At 43.9% G+C, this 23,810-nt stretch overlaps 1 protein-coding gene across 1 annotated transcript; it reads left to right on the top strand.

Annotated features, from left to right (window-relative positions):
• The first annotated feature begins 725 nt into the window (after window positions 1–725).
• Window positions 726–14,461, top strand: optc (opticin). Its single transcript, XM_083770998.1, has 7 exons — window positions 726–819; window positions 3,919–4,152; window positions 4,871–5,015; window positions 5,341–5,499; window positions 6,926–7,128; window positions 12,727–12,822; window positions 13,756–14,461. The coding sequence occupies exons 2-7, from the start codon at window positions 3,943–3,945 to the stop codon at window positions 13,924–13,926; spliced, it is 984 nt and encodes a 327-aa protein (XP_083627124.1). The 5' UTR covers window positions 726–819; window positions 3,919–3,942; the 3' UTR covers window positions 13,927–14,461.
• Window positions 14,462–23,810: the final 9,349 nt, after the last annotated feature.

Here is a 23,810-nt window from a genome sequence, read left to right on the forward strand (position 1 = left end):
TCTAAAGTAGAGCCCACTCAGGCCCCCCCCCCCCCCCCCCCCTCCACCATGAAATCAAACTCTTCTTTTCTCTTGTTCTGTGTCTATAGAGATCATGTGGTTTTACAACTATGCAGACTTGGTCTTTATTCCTTTCCCCATTTTACATCAAAAATGTAGCTCTACACATTGCTTGCTTCGTTCAGCAAAATTATTTGCATGAGTAACTCTTAACTGAAAACAGCTGTATTGTCTTGTAACAAACAGACACAAACATGCACTTCCTCAGCTGCAGCGCACACACACACACACACACACACACACAAAATAATGCACACACACACACACACACACACACACACACACACACACACACACACACACACACACACACACACACACACACACAAATGCACGTACACACCCAAATATACACACACACACACACACACGCACACACACACACACACACACACACACACACACACACACACACACGCACACACACACACACACACACACACACACACACACACACACACACAAATCCACACGTATGCATGCACGCACGGGTCGCACGCACGCACACTCACACACCCCTATACTGTATTTCCAAGCAACAATAAAATTGTCTTGTTTTGTCACTGTGCCCATAATATCATGGCAGTGAGCCCTACTACATTTTGCAGGAAGTTTCTGTTCCAAGGGATATATATTGAGAAACATACCACCTGTCTGAAGGGGACGTTTCAGCCAAAAGTTCAGCCAAAACAAGCTCTTCAAAGTAACACATGTGTCAAAAGGACTTCCACATGCACAACTTCCAAGGCTGACATTGCAGTTGAGTATACCATAATATAGGTCTAGAAGAAAGAAAAGAAAGATTAGCTGTAAAACGCATACTGTGATCAGTAGCCTGGTTAACTGGCTAATCACTATAATTGCAGTGCAAGCAGGCACGTACAATTTTGATTTTATTTTACTTTATGTCAGTGATTTTTCTAACTTGCCACTCTGCATTGCCACTCTACAAGCTCACAATGTGACGCATTTTGAGCTTGTAGATCTGACATTTTCAATAGATTGATACTGATACAGAGGGCGACACACACACACACACACCCACCACCACCACCACCCATGTCAAACACTGGGAAGATGAAAGGACAAAAGAATGCTGAGTTATCAGCATTCAGTACAGTAATCAGGGCCTTTCTACTGTGTGTGTGTGTGTGTGTGTGTGTGTGTGTGTGTGTGTGTGTGTGTGTGTGTGTGTGTGTGTGTGTGTGTGTGTGTGTGTGTGTGTGTGTGTGTGTGTGTGCGCGTGTGTGTGTGCGTGTGCGTGTCGCCCTCTGTATCAGTATCAATGACTATAATTGTTGCAGTGTGCAGGCTTCAATCACTATAATTGCAGTGTACAGGCTTCAATCACTATTTTGACCAATAAGGCTCTCCAGCCTGTTAAGGAACTGGTTTTGATCGATTAACAAAAAATAAGATAGCGTATAATCAGCACTCAACACCTGTGTAGTCAGGGTCTTTCTACTGTGTGTGTGTGTATATGAACAAATAGCCTGAAATAATTTATGGTCTCTGTCTAACATCATTCCATAAAACTGGCGACCTCTCAAAGCCAGACGTTTTTATTTCCAGGGAGAGAAATAAAGTCTGTGAGTCCACTTCAATTCGGCATACAATAGCGCAAATGTCGATCACTCAAAATGTCGTGGCCTCCTGCGAGAGGTTTGCACATGCTCAGTGTAAACAGGAACACTCACTCCATCACTGCAAACTGCAAAGTGAGTGTTCCAGCAGAGGTGATAGATAGAAAGCTCATAACTTGTGATGTAAATAATGAGATCCAGAACCCTTTTCAAATGTTTTATATCATCCACAGCACTTGAATGAACAGTTTATTATGTTCCTTTGTCATTTCAAAAAAATAAAAGTTTAACACATGTAGGCTTCAGAATCAGGGCCTTTCTACTGTGTGTGTGTGGCACCTGGCACTAAAGAACACACAGCCCTAAATATAATAATCTCTGTCTAAGGCCTGAGCTACACCTGTATGGATCTTTTTCCAAACGCACATTTTTGTGTGCGTTTGGGCCTTTCAGCCACATGCAAATGCCGTTTTCGGCCACTCAAACTTGTGGATTTTTGGAAACGGATAAATAATATCAAAATATCCGGATCAGTAGAACTGTGCAGTCACGCACTTCCACTCACAATTTAGGTGGCTTTTAAAATGTGGTACTTATTAATTTCCTTCATAAAAAATATGATTATTATTATATGAGGACGAAAATATCTGTTTTGCAAAAGATCCATAGGCTATAGGTATAGCCCAGGCCTAACATCATTCCATTGCCTAATAGTGCAGGGCTGCAGGCAATATAATTGCAACAGAAACTCTTTCAACTTTTTTTGTTTCATAAATGTTAGTAATCATCATCATCATCATTCTAACAATGTCTGTCTGTCTGTCTGTCTGTCTGTCTGTCTGTCTGTCTGTCTGTCTGTCTGTCTGTCTGTCTGTCTGTCTGTCTGTGTGTCAGAAACACCGCCGTAGCTCCTCATTGCCTGTACCAATCGCTCCGGCTCACACAGGCATTGACCATATGAATATGGAGGGCGTAACGAAGCCCTTTTTTTGATTTGACACATTAATGATTATTAATGAATTTATTAGTGAATTAAAAACGCACCGGGCGCAGTACCCCCCACGGCCACAAGGGGGGGGGGGCAAATATCTCACAATGGGTAAGGGCTAGTAATAATAACATATCAAAGTCCTAAAAAATCCAAGTAGTGGAACTGAAACGCCCATGTTAAACAATGATTTAAACATGTTCTCTTGCCTAATTTTCACACAAAAGGTTCAGTACTGTCCACAATCAACCAGAAACTGTGCTAGATGCAGTGCAGTGCTTGTGGGATAATATGTGAGTTACTACTAGCAGGAAGCTGTCACGCATGTGGAAATTAGACAAGAAAACATGTTTAACATGTTTAAACTTATTCAGTGATTTCACTTCATTCAAATATCACTTATTTTTTCTTTCTTTTTTTGATAATCCTCCCTACTATAGTGTGCTGACCATATAAGGAGTTCATCCCTGTCCCCAGTGAGCCCCTGGGGTCAAAAACCCTAGTTTCAGTTTTGGTGGCGGGTGGCAAAGCCTTCATCCAATCAGAATGAGAGGGGCCTTCCTCCAATCATGATCGAGTGGGGGCGGGACTTGGTGCTCATGCTGTTGGCCTGTTGCACTTCCCCCTACTGTAAAGCGTGTGCATGTGCACATTTTGTTACCGGGGCGGACTGGGTGGTTTTCCAAATCACCCAAATCACTGAATGCTCCTTTAAAGTAAACCACTGTTTAAAATGGGCGTCAATGAGGAAAACCTATTGTGGCATTTTTCAATATGTTCCCCTACTCAGATTTCTTAGGACTTTTGATATCTTATGAGGCTATTGGCATATTTATGGAACAAAATGTATCTTTTGTGTAGTGCGTTACGCCGCCATGCAATGGAATGAAAGTGTCCGGCGTCAATTTGTAGGCCCATGATGTTAATGATGTTCATTGAAAACATATAGCCTGTTCACTAGTGTGAAATCTGTGAATGCAGCATCAGGTAGAGTCGACTCTAGAAGTTTGTGGTTATTGAAGTGGTCTCCATCCATGGCGTTGCTGTTTTGACTCTGATTAAAATGTCTGTTTACACATTCAAATAATAAACAAGTGCTAACGATCTTCTACTGAGTGTCCAATGAATTGTAGCCTTGTAGGGGTTCAAATATGTCTTCATTCACAAGTTACAAAATAAAGCACTACTGTAAGTACCGTGTGGTACAAAAATACAAAAACGTTTCTAAAGTTGTGATGTCAAATCTAAAAAGGAATGACAACACAATTGTTTCTCTGCTTCCTGCAGGCCATTCCCATAACGGACCAGACCATGTTGCTGCAGTCTGCCACTGTCATTGTAACACTGGCGTTGTTCTGTCTGGGCCCTAACCCCAGCATAGGGGCTCCTCAAGGAGACCCAGGGTCTGATGATGAGGGCCTTGACCTGGAGAGCGATGACCTAAACGGAGAGACGGACTGGGAGAACCTAGACCTTGACAACTATGGAGAAAACTTCGACTACGATGATCCGGATCAAGAGGTGAGATAGGGGAAGTATACCGGAAAATAATACAGGATAAAAATTTATACTGTAAAATCTATTGTGTACAGTGTTGGGTAATAATGCGCATTACGTAAGGCAATATATTACGTAATATATTACCGAAATGCGGTAACGCGTGATATAATACATTACTTAACAAAAGATCTGTAATATATTATCAAAATCATTCTGCATTACTGCATTACTTTCTGTCTGTCTGTCTCACTGTCTGTCTCGTTGCCCGTGGCTCTGTCTTGTGACATTATGTGACAACTGCCGAAGTTAAAGAATTACTTATTTTCTATAATTTGTGATAAATCGGAGAAGAGCAGATCGAGGCAAAATCTATTACAACAATAATGTATTTAACTTTGGGGAGTAAAATAGCTGAAAATGGTGTTTGTTTTGAGTGCACCTCTGTTAAGATTTAAGCTGGAGAGCGCGTTGCAAACTCATTTAATAAACTATTGCCCGGTTGGATAAATTCATGGGTAAAGGGAAGGCACTTTCTCCCAAATACTGTATAGGTAAGACATACATTATTGTGTATTGCTGCTGTGCAGAAATGGTGTGTGCGTGCGTGCGTGCGTGCACATGCTGCGCTACGTGCTAAATAACATTTTTTTACGTGTGAAAACAAAGATTTTGCACACGCACGCTTGGCGCATGCCTCCCCTGTCTCAACATCAGCCTCCCTTTCTATGAATCCATCCAGCGTCCCTGGATCGAGGTGGGTACAGTGCCACCTAACCCCGAGATCCCTGAGTACGAGGAAGAGGTGACCCTTCCTCCCCGCCCCAACCTGCCTGTCACCTTGGACTTCAGAGGACCAAATCTTTTTGGCCCCGAATCTGGCCTAGGTGAGAACCAAGGCTCAATGTCACGTGTGCGTGTGCGTGTGTGTGTGTGTGTGTGTGAGTGAGTGCGTGAGTGAGTGAGTGAGTGAGTGAGTGAGGAGTGAGTGAGTGAGTGAGTGAGTGAGTTTTTAGATTTGTGACTTGTGAGTTCAGTTATGTAGCGTTTCCATTGATTGTTTATTCATTGGTGTGTGTGTGTGTGTGTGTGTGTGTGTGTGTGTGTGGTGTGTGTGTGTGTGTGTGTGTGTGTGTGTGTGTGTGTGTGTGTGTGTGTGTGTGTGTGTGCGTGTGTGCGTGCGTGCGTGCGTGTGTGTGTGTACATGTACAGGTATGCCTGCATGTATATTATGTGTGTGTGTGAGGGGCAGTGTGTACTGTGATGACAACGATCTGGATCAAGTCCCTCCCCTGCCCAAAGACACCACCCACTTCTACGCTCGCTTCAACAAGATCCGTCACATCAAGAACACAGACTTCATCAACCTCAGTAAGACCATATCCACTTAGGACTGATGTCGAAATTTAAAAAATGTCTTCTAAATCATGACAGTTTACTTGAATAGCTATGTTTCTATATCAGTGGTGGTCAATATTTCATGGCAAGGAAATTATATGTAATTGTCTACCGATCCCCACCTGCAAATATGTTTTACCAGGGACCCACCCAGAAGCAAAGATTTGTGTTAAAAACGTTCGCTGTGAAAGAATATATATTCAAAGATTTGCGCCACATTTTTCAAAAATAGCAGACCTACAAACTCGTAGAGCGCCACTCGGTGGCGCGCTATGAGCTTGTAGATCTGATATTTTTCAATAGCTAAAGTATAACATAATGCTTAAAACACCAAAAGGGGTTCCCGCCCAAAATGGGTTAAAGATGGATGATTTTTAATGAAGTACTGTCACCTCATAGACAAATGACTGGAAAAATACAAAAATTGTGGCACTCCATCTTTAAGCCACATACTGTATACTGTTATGCGACAAATAGCTACAGTAAATAGCCAATGTAAAAGCTCACAATGTGTCACAATGTAGTGTTATGAGCTTCACTAAGTTTTTTACAATTTGGGGGAATTTGTTTTGTGGAAAACCTTTTTTTGAGAGAAACAATTTAGACATATTTTTGAAACCTTCTGTTAATGTGAGTTTCTTTTATGCGACCATAGGTCGCAGATTACTATGAAAACCTGCCAAACCTGTCCGTCGTTCACCATATATGGCTGTCAGTCCCTCACGCCTCGTGACACGTCACGCCACCATATATGGCCGTCAGTCGTTTATACCTCGTGACACACTCCATATATGGCCGTCTCCATATATGAAGATCACGACACTGACAACATCAAACCCTGGATAGCCATACATGGAGAACACTGGATCATCACCTACAGTAGATCTGCATATATGGAGCTGGCCAGCAACTCTACATCTGACCTCCACCTCAAACCTGTATCTCTATGGAGCTGACCTGTTCTGACATTCCATATGTTGATCCTACCTCACCCGTCCTTCCTCTTCGATGTCACCCTTTTGACTGATACCTGTCCATTTAAACTCTAGACGGGCCCGCCCCAAAGTTATTAGGCCCGAAACCTGTAGCCTTGTGGCTGCCAGTGTGAACGAACACAGCATTATACAGCTATTTCTTCTGTGGATGTCATCTCCACTAATTCTAGTTTACTTATATCATCCTGTCAGGAACCATTTTTGTTCTAGTATACTACTGTATTGAATGCTAGTGCTGAATGTTACCTGTAACCTGTCAACTTGAAATATACTGTAGTCTGCCGACCAAAATTGCAGGCGAGAACCACCAACTGGCTTCGGTTTAGTGAATTTGTGTCTGGGAAGAACATCGTAATCAAAGAACATTACGATGCAAAATTCATTTATTTTTTGGTATCTTTCAGATAATTTGAAACGCATCGATCTGACCGGGAATCAGATTTCGGAAATAGACGAGGATGCGTTCGCCCCCCTGCCACAGCTCCAGGAGATACTATTGGCTGATAACAACCTGCAGGCCCTCCCTGAACTGCCAATCACCATGACATTCATTGATGTGCGCAACAACAGGCTGATCAGTGGTGGGATACATCCTGAGGGCTTCAAGGTAAATACTGGGATGTGAAAAAGAACATTTTAAGCCCTATAAACTTAGGGCCGATTCATACTCCTATTTTACCGCTGTTTCGGCGCTGTAGTGCCGAAATGATTTCGGCTCGTCAGAAATTTTGAGTAGCACCGAAGAGCTGACTTTAGGACAGTACCCGACTACCCTTTTTCACAAAACAGCAATTTTCATTGGCTCCTAAAAACTATTTGTTTTACTCAAAAATGTACTACGATTTTCACGTGTAGAAGTTTTCGTGCATTTTGATCCTTGATCCTGGGAGAGGAGAAGATAGATTTGAACTGTTTTTCATATAATTCAAAATGGCGGGAGTTCTAAAGGTCAGAGGTCAAAAGTCAGAGCACGAAAGTTGTTCGGCATGAGTAGACACTGTGTATCAAAGTGTCATTGCCAACGGTCAAACGGTTCATGAGCTATGCATGTTCAAAGTTTGCATTTTTAATTGAGTGCCATAGCGCCACCCTTTGGCCAATGTTCATGGGCTTCGCATAGTCACATGGCCCTCTACCAGATTCCCGCATTTCACGAAAACCGTGAAACTGCACGGTTTAGCTAGAAGTGCTATTTTTGGCAGAAGGAGAAGAAGAAGAAGAAGGAGGAGAAGGGGAAAAAAAACAAAACAATAAGTGACCAAAGTCCCTTCGGGAGTCAGGACTTCTTGGTCCCTTAACCCTGTAAGACCCGGATATATTTCTACTTGCAAAAAAGAGATTTCAACCTTACTACTACTTTGTACTATAGGACTTATGTTAAAATATGTAAAAAAAATAAAAAAAAAGTTTTATGAAGATTTTATGCACATTTATAATAATTATAATAATAACAATACATTAATAATTTACATTCAGTGCATATCTTTCACAATAATAGATAATACATGTTCTAGACATTATAATGATCACACAAATATATGTATTACATGCATTTTAGTTACTTTTACCAGGGTTAAAGCCTAAAGGTCATAGGTCAATTTTGATTAAAGATTGACCAGAAGATGTCCAGAGATTTTGAAGTTGTGTAGATTTGTGCCTCTGTGGGGGGGTATTTATATGCAAATATCATGACCAATGGCATTGCAAGACTAAACAATGAACATCAATGATGATGTTTAGGTGAAAAAACAGCAGCGAAAAGAATAATAATAATTAAGTAATTAATCAGCAGAAGTTGAATCCTCCCCAACACTCCCAGTCCCAGCAGCATACACTGCACTGATTGCTCTCCTTTTCAACTGGCCCTGTCCCAACAGAACAATGGTGATTGATTACACACCAGGGGCCCTAATTAGAACGAGAAATTCAGATTAGGCATTAGGGCATTGCTTACAATCAAGTGCTGCTCTCAGGACTATGTACACAAATGATACAACCATATGTTGCTTGCTGCTGTAGAGATGTAATGCACGCAATGTTGTTACACTGGAGTCCGTGACGACGGTTGGGGCCTGATTCATGCCGTGATGCTAGAAAAATATATGTTATGATTGGGTAGCGCAGTGGGTTGTGGGTTGCGGTGGAGAGAGTCATTTGTTAAACAGAGTTCAAAACAGAGCATCGTACAGAAAATCAGCCACATGGTCATAATTAACTTGTGCAAATAATTCCAGTAACTGATGGTCTTCTAACGTACATACAGTACGCACGCACGCACGCACGCACGCACGCACGCACGCACGCACGCACGCACGCACGCACGCACGCACGCACGCACGCACACACACACACACACACACACACACACACACACACACACACACACACACACACACACACACACACTGTATGCTATTATTATTGTCTTTTTATATGACTGGACATACCTACCGTATATACTACATAACTACCAAGCACCAACACCATGTTTATGATAGTCTACGTTTTCGTTGTTTTTGTTAGTCAGTACATAAGTCTAGCCATTGATCATTGATACAATATTGTATTGTGTTTTAAAGTTCTAAAGTATGGAAAAAAATCTTAGAAACACTTTTAAAAATGATATGAAAATAGCAGATCTACAATCTACAATGCATCACGATTCACTGCCATCGTTTTAACTGTATTATTTTCAAAGGATTTAATGGCAAATTAACACCAAATGTACACGTAACACCTACAGTAGGCCATACACAAGGATACACACAAGATGGCCCTAGTGCCATTCACACTGACCACCTAATGATAAGGGGATGGACATTAAGGTCCCTCAACTGCTTAATTGTCTCCACCAGGCCGAAGGCATGGGGGGAGAGTATGTTTTGCACTCCGTCCGTCCGTGTGTCCGTGTGTCCGTGTGTCCGTGTGTCCGTCCGTGTGTCCGTGAGCAGCTAATCTCGGCCACCGTTAACCCGGTCGATGCCAAATTTTGCACACACACTCCCTGGATGCCAACGATGAACCTCTGCCCCAAGATTTCCAGAACGGCCTGTTATAGCGCCACCAGGAGGCCGCTTTGTGCAAAACAAGTTTTTGCACAGTACACCTACAGATTTTGTCCAAACATCACGCAAATTGGTACACAGTCTCTCTAGACTCTAGAGCCATTCAACGAAACCGGTCTTTCAGATTTCTCACACTCCATCCTGATTGGTTAAGATTGGCTTCCAAAGTTCACAGGAGTGCTCAGTTTCAAACAAAATGCTGCAAATCATGAACACATCGCGTGCTTTCCGTGAAATTGTGCACCCACATTCCCACTAGGCCGAGGACGAAATGCCACATGAACAATTTCAACTCTGCCTCAAGGTGGCGCTATAACTGGCCGAAAAGTGTTTTTACCTCTAACTGCACGGATCTGTGGATAACTTTGTATGCCAACTCCCTAGAGGCCAAGGAAAAACCTTTGCCTGGAATTTTTCACATCTGCTCTTTATAGCGCCACCAGGAGGCCGACATATGTAAAACACATTTTCTATTATTACTCCGCAAATCGGTACACATGATCTCCATAGTCATGTGATCAAGACAGGTTTGTTTGATTTCTCATATTCCATCCTGATTGGCCACGATTGGCTCCTACAGTTTTCAGGAGTAGCCCGCTTTGTACAAATCGCCACAACTCCTCAACGCAGCGTCCGATTGCGATGAAACTGTGCACGCATATTCCCACTAGGCTGAGGAAGAAATCCTGGTGGAGACCTGTGCCCAGAAGGGCACTTTTTCTAGTTAAGAGATGTGACTGTATCCTATTAAATACTGAGCTGAAATCTACAAGAAGAAGGCGTGCATAAGCTTTGATATTGTCCAGGTGTTTCAACAGAAAGTAGTCCAAGGCCAAAACTGCATCCTCTATACCCCTGTCACTCCTACTGTATATGCAAACTGGATAATCATTATTGCAGCATGCCTTTTTGGGAACAGGGATTATAATGGAGTCTTTCCAGTTCGACGGAACAGTACATGAGTCTAGTGATTTTTGGTAGATGGGACACCAAGCCTCCACTAGCTCCTGACTGCATGAGTGCAGCAGCCGGCCACATATCCCGTCTGGGATCCCGTCACAGCTATAGAACTGTATTATCCGCACACGGTTAGCAGACTGACCTCGTCTTTATTTAAACGTGTAGCACTGTGTGTGTGTGTGTGTGTGTGTGTGTGTGTGTGTGTGTGTGTGTGTGTGTGTGTGTGTGTGTGTGTGTGTGTGTGTACTCACCCAATAATTCATTCGTAAGACTTGGAGTCAGATACTGTGCTCTAGTTTCATATCCATTTGAAAGTTCTGGCAGAAAACGTGTATTTAGTAAAATATCTCCACTTTTCTGCACTCGGACAAAGTTCTCTCTGGGCGAGAGGCCCTGAATAAGTGCAGGACTGAACATATCAAAACATCCTTACAAATGTATGGGGCACACTGCCACAATTGGCAGGTGGTGTGATCAATTACCCCACACCAATCACAACGCACGTTTGTGCTTCCCAAACATCGACTGTTCCCAAAGGAAGTTTGGATATTTTCAATCCAGCAGTCATTTCAGGTCCGGCCTCATCACTGACAGAGAATATGTTGTCTGCCAGAACCTTCAAATGGATACTTAACTAGAGGACAATATCTGACTCCAAGTCTTAGGAATTAATTATCGGGTGAGCTTTACGCAGTGCCACAAGTTTAAATGCCGACAAGGTCAGTTTACTAACGGTGCATGGATAGGAACTGTATGGCTGTGTATTTGGAATACATGAAATGTATAAGATCACAGACATTCTAGGATTTATGGCTATTAACGTGTAAACCTTACTAACCTTACAGTTAGATATTTTATATCCCTGGTATAATCCCCAGATCAGTTCAAGAAGCGCAGCAGCCGTTAGGCTGGCCGTAGACCTATAAGCCATGTTTCTATTTTCATAGCAATGTTGTCTGCCTGTGTCATGGTGTGCTGTCACCAATAATGTTTTTCATCTGGTGTCGGGTGCATTAACACAAATACAGTTTTTTATGTGTTGTGTACATATACATTACATAATACATATACATACATACATTGTGTACAACTACATATTTTGAGATGGGGGTCCGTGGCCCAATAGTGATAATTCTGGGGGTCCTTGACATGAAAAAGGTTGAGCACCACTGACATAGAAACATGGGTTTTTCTGAAAGATGTTAGGATTTAGAAGCCTTTTTTTAATCGACCTCAGTCCAAAATGGGTTAATGTACAGACATGCTGGTAAAACCACACCTTGGCAGCACACACTCCAGTGCGTTTGATGGGCCTGTATGGGCTGGTCTGTCTTCTACATCTCCCAATCTACAGCCTGCCCCAGCATCCCTATTCCCTCAATGTTTAGTAATATTTCACCACGTATAAAAACAATATTTAATATACTGTAGAGGGATAGGGTAATTATTGTTGTACATTTGTCTTCATCTAGCCTGTTACTGTCATTGTCGGCTTTTCAGCACATTTTTGTCTGCCAAGCGTATGACAGAAATATGAGCACTCGTGTGCGAGCATGTCTATTGAGACTGTAAGAGTCTATTTATGTGCATTTCCACACACTTTAAATTAACACTGGGGATTTGACTTTCTATGGAAATCCAGTTAAAGTCTCTCAACCCTAACTCTCCGGTCTGACCCTCCCGTCTAAAGAGTAGGCCTAGTATAATTTATGCCGGAAGACTGTCATGTTCCCTGGAGAACATTCAATTAGGGCAGAAATAGAATACAAATTGAGAAAGACGGGGGGGACTGTCCACGACCTGCGAAGCATAAGCCAGATATGCCACAGAATTCTGGCTATATTAGATTGTCAAAAGCTTAACCCCTACCAAGGCATAATGGGACTATGCGGCTGCCTAACCAGAAATAAATGGATACTATAATAAATGCAAGTCACAAAAGTTATTAAAAGAAAATCATCATTTGGACCAAATTTTATATGGTCCAAGACCAAGCCATTTATATTTTTCTTTTTTTATATTATTATTTATTATTTTTATTTGAGTTCCCCTTTCCATGGCACTGTAAAGAGGAGACGGAGATAGAGCCCCCTCTTCTGGCTGGTAAATGTATTGACACATTTTCCTAACTTATACTTATCTTGTATTGTCCCCTCTCTTGTTTATTGTCCCTTGAACAGGATATGAGCCGGCTGGAATTCCTCTATTTGTCTAACAATCAGCTGGATTATGTTCCCGTACCACTGCCAGAGAGTCTACGGGTGCTACACTTACAGGTAAGAACATTTCCCTGGATTAGGGCTGCAATTATATTGATTATTTTCTTGGTGATTATTCATTACTCACTCTGTGGCTCAGAGGACGGCTGTGACCGCTCAGAAACCTGCCTACCAGTGACATCGGTATAGGTGGGTTTGGTCAGATTTTAATAGTTTTTATTTTATTTTGTACTAATGTAAGAAGTAATAATGGCATCTATAGCTTAATTCATATATAGCATGCTGGCTTCCCAGGAAGAGAAAGCCTGCAGTTAAATTGCTTGGATTCCCCATCAATGATGTGGTAGGCAGGTCTCTGAACTGTCCACATGCAGCCATATTCTGAGACACAGACAGCAGTAGGGATTTTATTTACCATATTGCTGTATAATGACCATTATTTTATACAAAGCGTCCACCACTCTTACTGTACATCCTTGCATAGACCATAGGCCTATAATCATTCATTCATGCTGGGCCTATGAGCCCAGAAGAATACTGAGGCCTAACATTTCTCACTCTAAAATCATGCAGTACGTTAAAGCAGTGTTTCCCAACCTGTGTGTTGCGGAGCTTTGGTGTGCCATTTGATGTGTCCAGGTGTTCCGCCTGATTTGACCGAAATTAACACTATCCCTCCCCCGAAAGCAATAGCTACTGAGCTGCAGGCTTCCTATTGTTGCGTTGTTGTTGTCCAGGAGGGTGATCCTTTGAGTGTCTGTCTGTCTGTCTGTCTGTCTGTCTGTCTGTCTGTCTGTCTGTCTGTCTGTCTGTCTGTCTGTCTGTCTGTCTGTCTGTCTGACACACACACACACACACACACACACACACACACACACACACACACACACACACAACACCCTCCACTCTCTGCATGTGTCTCGCTCCTTGCTCTACCATAACACCATCCCCCACCCTTGCGTGCCTCCCTCATGTGTCTCTGTCGCTCAGAACAACAACGTCCAGAGTCTTCACGTTGACACCTTCTGCAACCAGAACGACCGCCACTACATCCGGCGCAGCCTGGAGGACATCCGGCTGGACGGCAACCCGCTGAACATCAACCTGTACGCCAGCGCTTACATCTGCCTGCCGCGCCTGCCTATAGGAGGAGGACACTGAGGACAGCCCTGTGCAGCGGTGGAGAAATGTCAAAAGAATTAAACAAAATGTTTTTGAGATTTCCAAATGCAGTAAAAGTTGGACTAGTGTCAGTGGTTCCCAAATGTTTCAGCCCGTGACCCAAAAGAGAAATTATAATTAGTTTGCCCTGGACCAAAACTAGTGAAAATATCAGATCTACAAGCTCACAACTTTCACTACTTCTTAAACATTTGATTTCTTAGATGATTTCTTCCTGAAATGACTGCATGGAAATGTATTTAAATTTTGTTTTCAATTTGTGAAAATATTTGCTTTTTCATGGGAATTAAAAACTAACTGTATAGGCAAAAAAACAAAATAAAGGGACCCATGTTTCCACGACCCACAAATGGGTCCCGACCCAGTGTTTGGGAGGCAGTGTTGTGTAGATGATAGACTGACCAATCCCCACACCCGCAGCACTGCACTCTGGAAGCTATCAGTCATCCTGACAAGTACCTGAAGAGTGACAGCTAATATTGATGTCTGTCTGTCTGTCTGTCTGTCTGTCTGTCTGTCTGTCTGTCTGTCTGTCTGTCTGTCTGTCTGTCTGTCTGTCTGTCTGTCTGTCTGCCTGCCTGTCTGCCTGCCTGCCTGCCTGCCGCCCCGAGGCTGTACCTGTGCCAGCACGACTGTCAATGATCAATATTGAATAGTAACTGGTGCTTGTGCACGGATCCACATGCATAGTTTCCCGTTATCATTACTTCATTATTATAAAGCTATATTATTTACACCTAAAACAATAATAGAATGTCTCTAAAGTCCGTGATGATGCATTCCTGTGATGAAAAACAAGCTGCTGGATGGAGCAACCATGTGAATGTATTGTTTGTGTATTGATTATTGTTTATTTTGTCGGACCTGCTGTTATTTTTCTTTAAGTGAACACTGAGACAGTAATGGAAACATACAGTATTAAAACAGAATGTTGAAATGTACCTACTGGCCACATGGTGGAGATGTCTGTCCATTATTTCAGTAATGCTACTCTGACCAATTGTACAGATGCACAATTGGTGGTAAATTGATGGTAAAGGGAATGCACCATGTATTGACTAAACTGAGCTCCGTGGAGGTTACAGCAGTCAAAGGCCTCAAAGCACTTTTATGAGACAATGGAAGTTGAAATTGTTTTGTTCAGAAAAAAAGGTACTGAATGTAATATATTATGTAGCCTATACACTAAATGAATGTATCTCCAGGTAACCCTCTCCTACACTTGAAGACACACTTGCATGCCATAATATAGCTTTGTTAGCCTACGTTAAATGCATTGTTTTACATAGACTAGTAGAGATTTTCCAGCAACTTGTAGAGAGAAAGCTCTGAACACACATGGACGCATAGTGGAGTGTATATATGAATTATCTTTGACGTGTCCTTCTCACATCAGAAATGTGTGGTTTATAAAGTGGCACGACTGACCCCAACCCCCCAACTTCTCTTTCTCTCGATTTGTCTCATTCTCTCCATTATCCCTTTTTTTTGTTCCGTTTTGAGCGTCCCTCCTATGTCCAGCTTGTTGTGTTTGTGTGTACCACATTTTAAATATTTGATTGGCTGAGCATGGTGATGATAAGAGTGCCCCTCACTTCGCCCCCCCCCCCTTCTCTCTCTCTCTCTCTCTCTCTCTCTCTCTCTGTCACTCTCTCCATCATTCCCTCCAGTCTGACTCTCCTATCAGTTATGTCACTCTTCGTGGTGCTCCTGATGTGACTCATCTGACGAATAAAAATGTGTGAAAACGTTCCAGTCTCCTCTCCCATCCCTGCCTTATCTTCCCCCTCCCTGCTGTACGACAAAGTGCTTATCGGTGCGTGCGTGTGCTATATGATGGTGCTGGGGAGTGGGGACACACGAGGCAGTGTTTGTGAGTAAATGGAACATGAAAAGATGGGCAAGAGGAAAAGGCAAGAGAGGAGGAGAAGAAAGGCAGGTGGGTGTAAACAACATTCAACTCCACCAACTACTGCTAGCCTGGAGCAATGTTATCAGCTCCTGGTTTTCGCGGAATATATTATGCTCCCTTGTGGCAGTAATGCTCCAATAAGATTGTTGCCAACCGCTGTTAAACGGCAAAAAAGAAGAATAAGAAGTGCCGGTATTCTGTGGGAAAAACAATGGCAAAATGTGTCATTATGAATTTTTACAACATTACATTGCTGGGGAAAGAGATATACGTATGGTGTAGAATGGAAAAAGGTTTACTGTACAGGGTTTAAGTATACATAATATTTTATTCTAGGCTACACTAAAAGATAATTATGTGATTGCGACCGCAGTTAACTATGAAATCGTGCATTTCCCGTCAGTTGTTTGGTTGGTTGGTCACCCCAGGAATGACCATAATATATGGTCATGCCTCATAACGTCATCAATATTGGCCAGGAACTCTACATCTGACCTCAAACCCTTAGATCTCCATATACGGAGCTGACCTGTTCTGACATTCCATATGTTGATCCTCCCCACCCGTTCCCTTCCTCTTCGATGTTTCCCTTTTGACTGATACCTGTCCATTTAAACTCTAGACGGGCCTGCACCAAAGCTGCGCCCAGCAGTTCTCAACAAGCCCGAAAAGTATTCGGGCCCTCATCAAACCCTGTTCACCCTATGGGCCCTCATCAAACCCTGTTCACCCTATGGGCCCTCATCAAACCCTGTACACCCTATGGGCCCTCATCAAACCCTGTACAGTACACCCTATGGGCCCTCATCAAACCCTGTACACCCTATGGGCCCTCATCAAACCCTGTTCACCCTATGGGCCCTCATCAAACCCTGTACACCCTATGGGCCCTCATCAAACCCTGTTCACCCTATGGGCCCTCATCAAACCCTGTTCACCCTATGGGCCCTCATCAAACCCTGTACACCCTATGGGCCCTCATCAAACCCTGTACAGTACACCCTATGGGCCCTTATCAAACCCTGTTCACCCTATGGGCCCTTATCAAACCCTGTTCACCCTATGGGCCCTCATCAAACCCTGTACACCCTATGGGCCCTCATCAAACCCTGTTCACTCTATGGGCCCTCATCAAACCCTGTACACCCTATGGGCCCTCATCAAACCCTGTACACCCTATGGGCCCTCATCAAACCCTGTACACCCTATGGGCCCTCATCAAACCCTGTTCACTCTATGGGCCCTCATCAAACCCTGTACACCCTATGGGCCCTCATCAAACCCTGTACAGTACACCCTATGGGCCCTCATCAAACCCTGTACAGTACACCCTATGGGCCCTCATCAAACCCTGTACAGTACACCCTATGGGCCCTCATCAAACCCTGTACAGTACACCCTATGGGCCCTCATCAAACCCTGTACAGTACACCCTATGGGCCCTCATCAAACCCTGTACAGTACACCCTATGGGCCCTCATCAAACCCTGTACAGTACACCCTATGGGCCCTCATCAAACCCTGTACAGTACACCCTATGGGCCCTCATCAAACCCTGTACACCCTATGGGCCCTCATCAAACCCTGTTCACCCTATGGGCCCTCATCAAACCCTGTTCACCCTATGGGCCCTCATCAAACCCTGTACACCCTATGGGCCCTCATCAAACCCTGTACACCCTATGGGCCCTCATCAAACCCTGTACACCCTATGGGCCCTCATCAAACCCTGTACACCCTATGGGCCCTCATCAAACCCTGTACACCCTATGGGCCCTCATCAAACCCTGTACACCCTATGGGCCCTCATCAAACCCTGTTCACCCTATGGGCCCTTATCAAACCCTGTACACCCTATGGGCCCTCATCAAACCCTGTTCACCCTATGGGCCCTCATCAAACCCTGTACACCCTATGGGCCCTCATTAAACCCTGTTCACCCTATGGGCCCTCATCAAACCCTGTTCACTCTATGGGCCCTCATCAAACCCTGTACACCATATGGTCCCCTCATCAAACCCTGTACACCCTATGGGCCCTCATTAAACCCTGTTCACCCTATGGGCCCTCATCAAACCCTGTACACCATATGGTCCCCTCATTAAACCCTGTACACCCTATGGGCCCTCATCAAACCCTGTACACCATATGGTCCCCTCATTAAACCCTGTACACCATATGTTCCCCTCATCAAACCCTGTACACCATATGTTCCCCTCATCAAACCCTGTACACCATATGGTCCCCTCATTAAACCCTGTACACCCTATGGGCCCTCATCAAACCCTGTATAAAGACACTGCCCCCGCGGCCACCCTTATACAGTGCGCTTTAACAGTGGGAGAACAACGGCGAGTGACACTTGAATTTCATTGGCTATCGCCTATAATCGCCCACTATCGCCAGACGACGTCGCCCAAAAGATGAATTATTTTCATCTTTTCGGACGACATTCCTCCGCCCATTTTCCGACCATCGCCTGTTTGCCTGCTATCGCCAGCTATCGTCAGTAGTTGCCGGGTCCCATGCATTGACAAATAGTGCACTTCCGGAATATTCGTCTGGCTGTCGCCCGCTGTTAAGACGCACTGTAAGATCTCAATTTACAATTTACAATTTAGGCATCTCGGATGCGTGCACGCGAGGTCGCTTCTCGCCCTCAGGCATCTTACTGGTATTCCTGTAAAAAAGAAAAATCTTTTTTTTTCTTTGCACTTCATTTTCTTCATCAACCTTGTTTTTCCCAGATTCACTTCATCAACATCTTATGTTATTCGGCCTTTATTTCTCAATGTTTGCCCTTGCTTCCTAGCTATGCTGCTTCGGGTAAGAAAGAAAGAAAATAAAATCCGGTCCACTGAGATATAATTTTCCCAAAACCAATGCTTTAAGTTTATACTCTCTCTTTATACTCTTATACTCTCTCTGTCTCTCTCTCTCTCTCTCTCTCTCTCTCTCTCTCTCTGTCTCTCTCTCTCTCTCTCTCTCTCTCTCTCTCTCTCTGTCTCTCTCTCTCTCTCTCTCTCTCTCTCTCTCTCTCTCTCTCACAGTCGACATATCCCTCTCTGCATGCACTCAACCCTGACTCATGTTTCCATGTTGCATTTTCTCCTCATGCCACCCTCCTTCCTTCTCTGTATACCCCCCCCCCCCTCCTCTTGCTCTGTCTGGCTGCATCTCTCTATTGCTCCCTCCTGATGTTCAGTCTCATTCTATTTTGGTTCCCCCTCTTCACTCGTTAGGTATGTTGTGCATTTGTGTGTGTGTGTGTGTGTGTGTGTGTGTGTGTGTGTGTGTGTGTGTGTGTGTGTGTGTGTGTGTGTGTGTGTGTGTGTGTGTGTGTGTGTGTGTGTGTGCGTGTGTGTGTGTGCGTGTGTGCGTTGCGTGCATCACGTGCGTGCGCATGTGCGTGTGTAAAGTAGGCCTATGCGTCAAGGTGACCTTGGTGTCTCAACCAGCTCATCGATCCGTACTGCTGGAGGGAACCTAAGGGGCTTCCCTCCTACACGTTTCTGACGAGCAGAAACATGGCGAGCGAGAGGAGGGGTGGGGGTGAGGTATAGGGGGGCTGTGAAGGCAAGCAGTGCAGAGGTGCATATGGTGCGGGGGAGGATTACATCCACTGTTTGAGTGCTGCACTGCATGGGCCTTTATGCACATTCATTTTCATGTGTTGCGTGTTACGTATCCATTCTCCTGTCAGTGTAAATTGGCTTGCCGGGAGCCATATTATTATTGAGTCAAGCATCCCTCTGGCAATTGGACAGCAAAGCGAGGGTGCACACAGACGGACGGACGGACGAACGGACAGACGGACATATGGACAGTCATACGGGCGGATGGACACACACTCACACGCACGCACACGCATGCACACACACACACACACACACACACACACACACACACACACACACACACACGTGTGCGCGAACCTGAATTTAAATCACATGCATTATCGTAAATCTGTACTGTGTAGGCTACTGTAAATTCATTGCCAGTGACACTTGTCATAAAATATTTAGACACATAAAACTGTGGTCTACACACACACACACAGCTCAAGAAATTGTAGCAGTGAATATAGTGAGATGAGATGTGCAGCTCATGGATATTCGTTTCAATTTTGACAAGCAGTGCAGGCACTCTGCAGGGTGAGGCGACTTCAAAGCAAAACATCCATTTTGCTGCAGTGCCTAATGGCAGCAAATGAGAGAGAAACAAATAGGAGAAGAAGGAGAAGAAGAAGAAGAAGAAGAAGAAGAAGAAGAAGAAGAATGGAGAAGAGAATACAAGAGGTGCACAGAAGGGAAAAGGGACTAGAAAGAGGGCCAGTGATGGATTAGCGAGGAGGGAGCGAGATTCAAGAGTGAAGGGATGAGAGGACAGAGAAATGAGAGGAATTACAACCGACTGAACGGAGCGTTGCATGATGACAGCAAACTGGGAAAGTGGAATATGTGCGTCTGCAGAGGTGTGGGTGGCTATATGTAGGTGGCTGAGAGCCATGGGTGTGCACCGTTTGCATTTACAATCAATACAGAGGCACAGGAGCCGACAGAACGAGAACGAGGGGAGAGAGAGACAGAGGAGGAGGGTGGGGGGCGGGGTTGGCTAGGAGGTGACCCTCAACTGATTTGGATTCTGTTCACAATCCACAGCAGTCAGTGAGGGTCCCTCTCTGTGGGTAGCGGAGGATGAGAGAGAGAAAAATGATAGGCCAACCAAAACAGCAGTGTTTTTGCAGTGGATTAGAAGAAAACAATGCGATAAATGGAAAGACTTTGGAATGGGCAGAAAGGGAAGCGTGCAGCAGTCGAGAGCGGTATAGAGAAAAAGAGGGATAGATGTTGAGAAGGAAGTGAGGGCAGCCGGCGAAAGCTGCAGAGATGTGACTGGGTGGTGGGGGGGAAGGGGGCATCTTCAAAAGCAGAGGAAAAATAGAGAGAGAGACAAGTTAGAGAGAGGCCGAGAGAGCAGGGGGGAGAGAGCGCATGCAGTGGTGCTGCTGTCGTATATATGTAGAGACTTGGCAGGGATATAGTTTAGCTGCTCATTATCCCGTTCATCACATAGGCTACATACTATAGCCTTATTCATTCACAACAAAGGCAATGAGATAAAAGCATTTGATAATAATTTGTAATTTAATCAATACAGGCCTATATGAACATACTGTCAGTGAACTAAATGCTACTGTAATCCCACTGGGTGTTCCAGAAATAACAGTTGTGAGCCATAGGGCATCAGACTCATCACTCTCTGGTTCCTTTGATGATCGCTCCTCTAACCCATGAGCATATATATATATATATATATATATATATATATATATATATATATATATATATATATAATATATTATATATATATATATATATATATTCATTATGTATACTGTATGTATGTATGCACGCACACACACACACACACACACACACACACACACACACACACACACACACACACGCACGCACACGTGCGCACATGCACAAACAAGCACTCACACAGACACCATATGAGGCATGGAATGCTGTATAGGTAGAACAGAGCCACATGGCTGGGGTCAGTAAACAAGTGTGTCATTGGCTCTGTTACCTGGCTAAATATGGATATGCTTTCTATGTGCTGCAGTTTTAACCAGACTCCCCTCTATCTATCTATGACAAATGCTCTCATGCCTTCTCTGCAAACCTTCACCCCGTGGTTTTCCATTGCATAAAAAGTATCTACAGTATTTGGTGTCATTATTATTATTATTTAAGAGCCCCTCCTATATTCAGCTATTGTCCACAAACAAATGCCATTGACAATGAATGGAGAATTTACGGCATATGTGGACGAGCAAATCAGCTATTTTTGTCCCACACAAAATTCCCATTGACAATGAATAGGTGATGTACAATGATAAGAGCGCCCCTCACTTCACACAGGTGTGATTTTTTTATTTTACATAAATGCACACAGGTACTGTGTGACTGAGTGGATTGTCACATTCAAAGTCGATACATTCCCAATGAGAGATGCATGCTGTAACCTACATGAATAATTACAGGTGTTTAGAGCAGTAGAGAAATTCATAGGATTTAAAATCATGTGGTGTAAAAAAACTTGAATATGAAATAATAATCACGTTTTGTCTGCATGACTAATAAGAGTAGGGATGAGAAAGGCGTTATTATGACTCTTCGAGAAATCAATGGGTCTGATAATATCCTCAATTTATCTTTATATGGTATTGATAAGCATTCTCTTCATAGTAATCCGTTTAAGGACTATACCTAAGGTTCCCTGCTTGAGGATCAGAGTTAAAAGACCATCCAGAGTGCTTATAGATGAATAGTGGCATGATCAATATACTCTCAGAACTATGCCCTTGATGAAAGCTTAGGCTAGGAATTATGTAAGAATTGGACTTGCGTGTGTGCGTGGGCGTGTGTTTTGGGCACAGGCTTGGCTCCAGCTCCCAGCTTGGCACACCTGGTTCCACTGCCTGGCATCAGTTAATCATCCTCCAGTCTATACATGGTTGGTCTTCTCTCCACGCTGATGCCAGGTCGTTTGCATAACCCCAAGTCTAGTGTATTCCCTCGTGAATCCTTAGTGTTAGTGTTTTTTGGAAACTGTACTTTTGTTCCTCGTGATTTGTAACTATTGCTCTTGTCCTCTTTCTCTGTGACCAGAGACCTGCTGCTTAGTGCCTTGCCTCACTGCCTGCCACCAGCCTCAGCCTGCTCCACTCCTAAGCCAACACAGAAAATAATAAATCTTACAAACTCCCCTGTTTCTCCTTTGTTTTCAATAAACACCCTTGGCTATGTTGTGTTCTGCTTTTGGATCTGCCCGTTTTTGCAAATGGTGACAGGAGGGTGGAAGGGTTGGGAAGATACAGTATGGGATGGGGGAAAGGAGGGTAAAGGGAGAAGGGTGGGTGATATTGCAGTTCAATTATGTTGATTTTGTCAGTGATGTGTATTTTATATTTTTGTGAAAAATCAATAAAAATGGAATGAGAAGTGTAGAAAAGAGTCATCTAGTGAGCAGCAACAACCCTCCCCCTGGCTTATTCCATGGGTTGGACCCACCCACCTCACGGGCTGTCACTCCCTCTCAATCACTAATCACACCTGCTCTCACTCACTCCTCAATCAGTGGCCAGCTATATATACTGAGGTCATTTTTCTATCAATGGTAAACCACAGGCAATAAACAGAGGCTTGTGCTGCGCACACAATTAATGCAAGGTTTGATATACTGCCAACCACTTGGCAGCCGACGCGATGGACACAACCAGGAGACGGGACCTTTGGCCCCGGTGGTTTGAAACACGGCCAGCGCTAGTTTGCAGATATGACCAAGAAGTGGTTTGAGCGGACGCCAAAGAAGTTTGCTGATATGGTTGGAACTTTTTAGAATGTTTGACCACTCACAGGACAATGAAAACAAGCTCTCTGCCTTTTGACAGATCTGTACGAATAGATGTTTATGCAATATGCATGTTGTGTGTTTTGTCAATAAAGATGTCACTCAATCAATGTGTTCTGTGTGGGTAGTGTAGTCCATAGAGGCCTTTGGACCACATCTGGGTTCAATCGCTGGCCCCGCCAACTCGGCGTGTGTGAGTAGCACGACTTGGGTAAATACAGTAAGTCATGTGGTACAGTATAAGTATTGGGAGCTGATGGTACTGTAGGTGTTGCACTCCACCTCCAATGGGTCTAGCATTGAAACGTTGATAGACAGCCTTGTTCTCTGCCCATACCAACAATAAGCCTGACCTATACTTACAGTACGTACTACGTAGTCCAAGTTACATGAGTGCCTTGCCTTGCAGTTATTGTTTGTCAGCAGCAGCAGCAGCAGCAACAACTCCACCACCACCACCACCACCACCACCTGAGAGCCCTCTGTCCTGGAGCCTCAGGCCTTGGTTATGTGTCATTGAATAAAA

Source organism: Protomyctophum parallelum (assembly GCF_964188405.1).
Source record: "Protomyctophum parallelum genome assembly, chromosome: 8".
Taxonomy (NCBI): domain Eukaryota; kingdom Metazoa; phylum Chordata; class Actinopteri; order Myctophiformes; family Myctophidae; genus Protomyctophum; species Protomyctophum parallelum.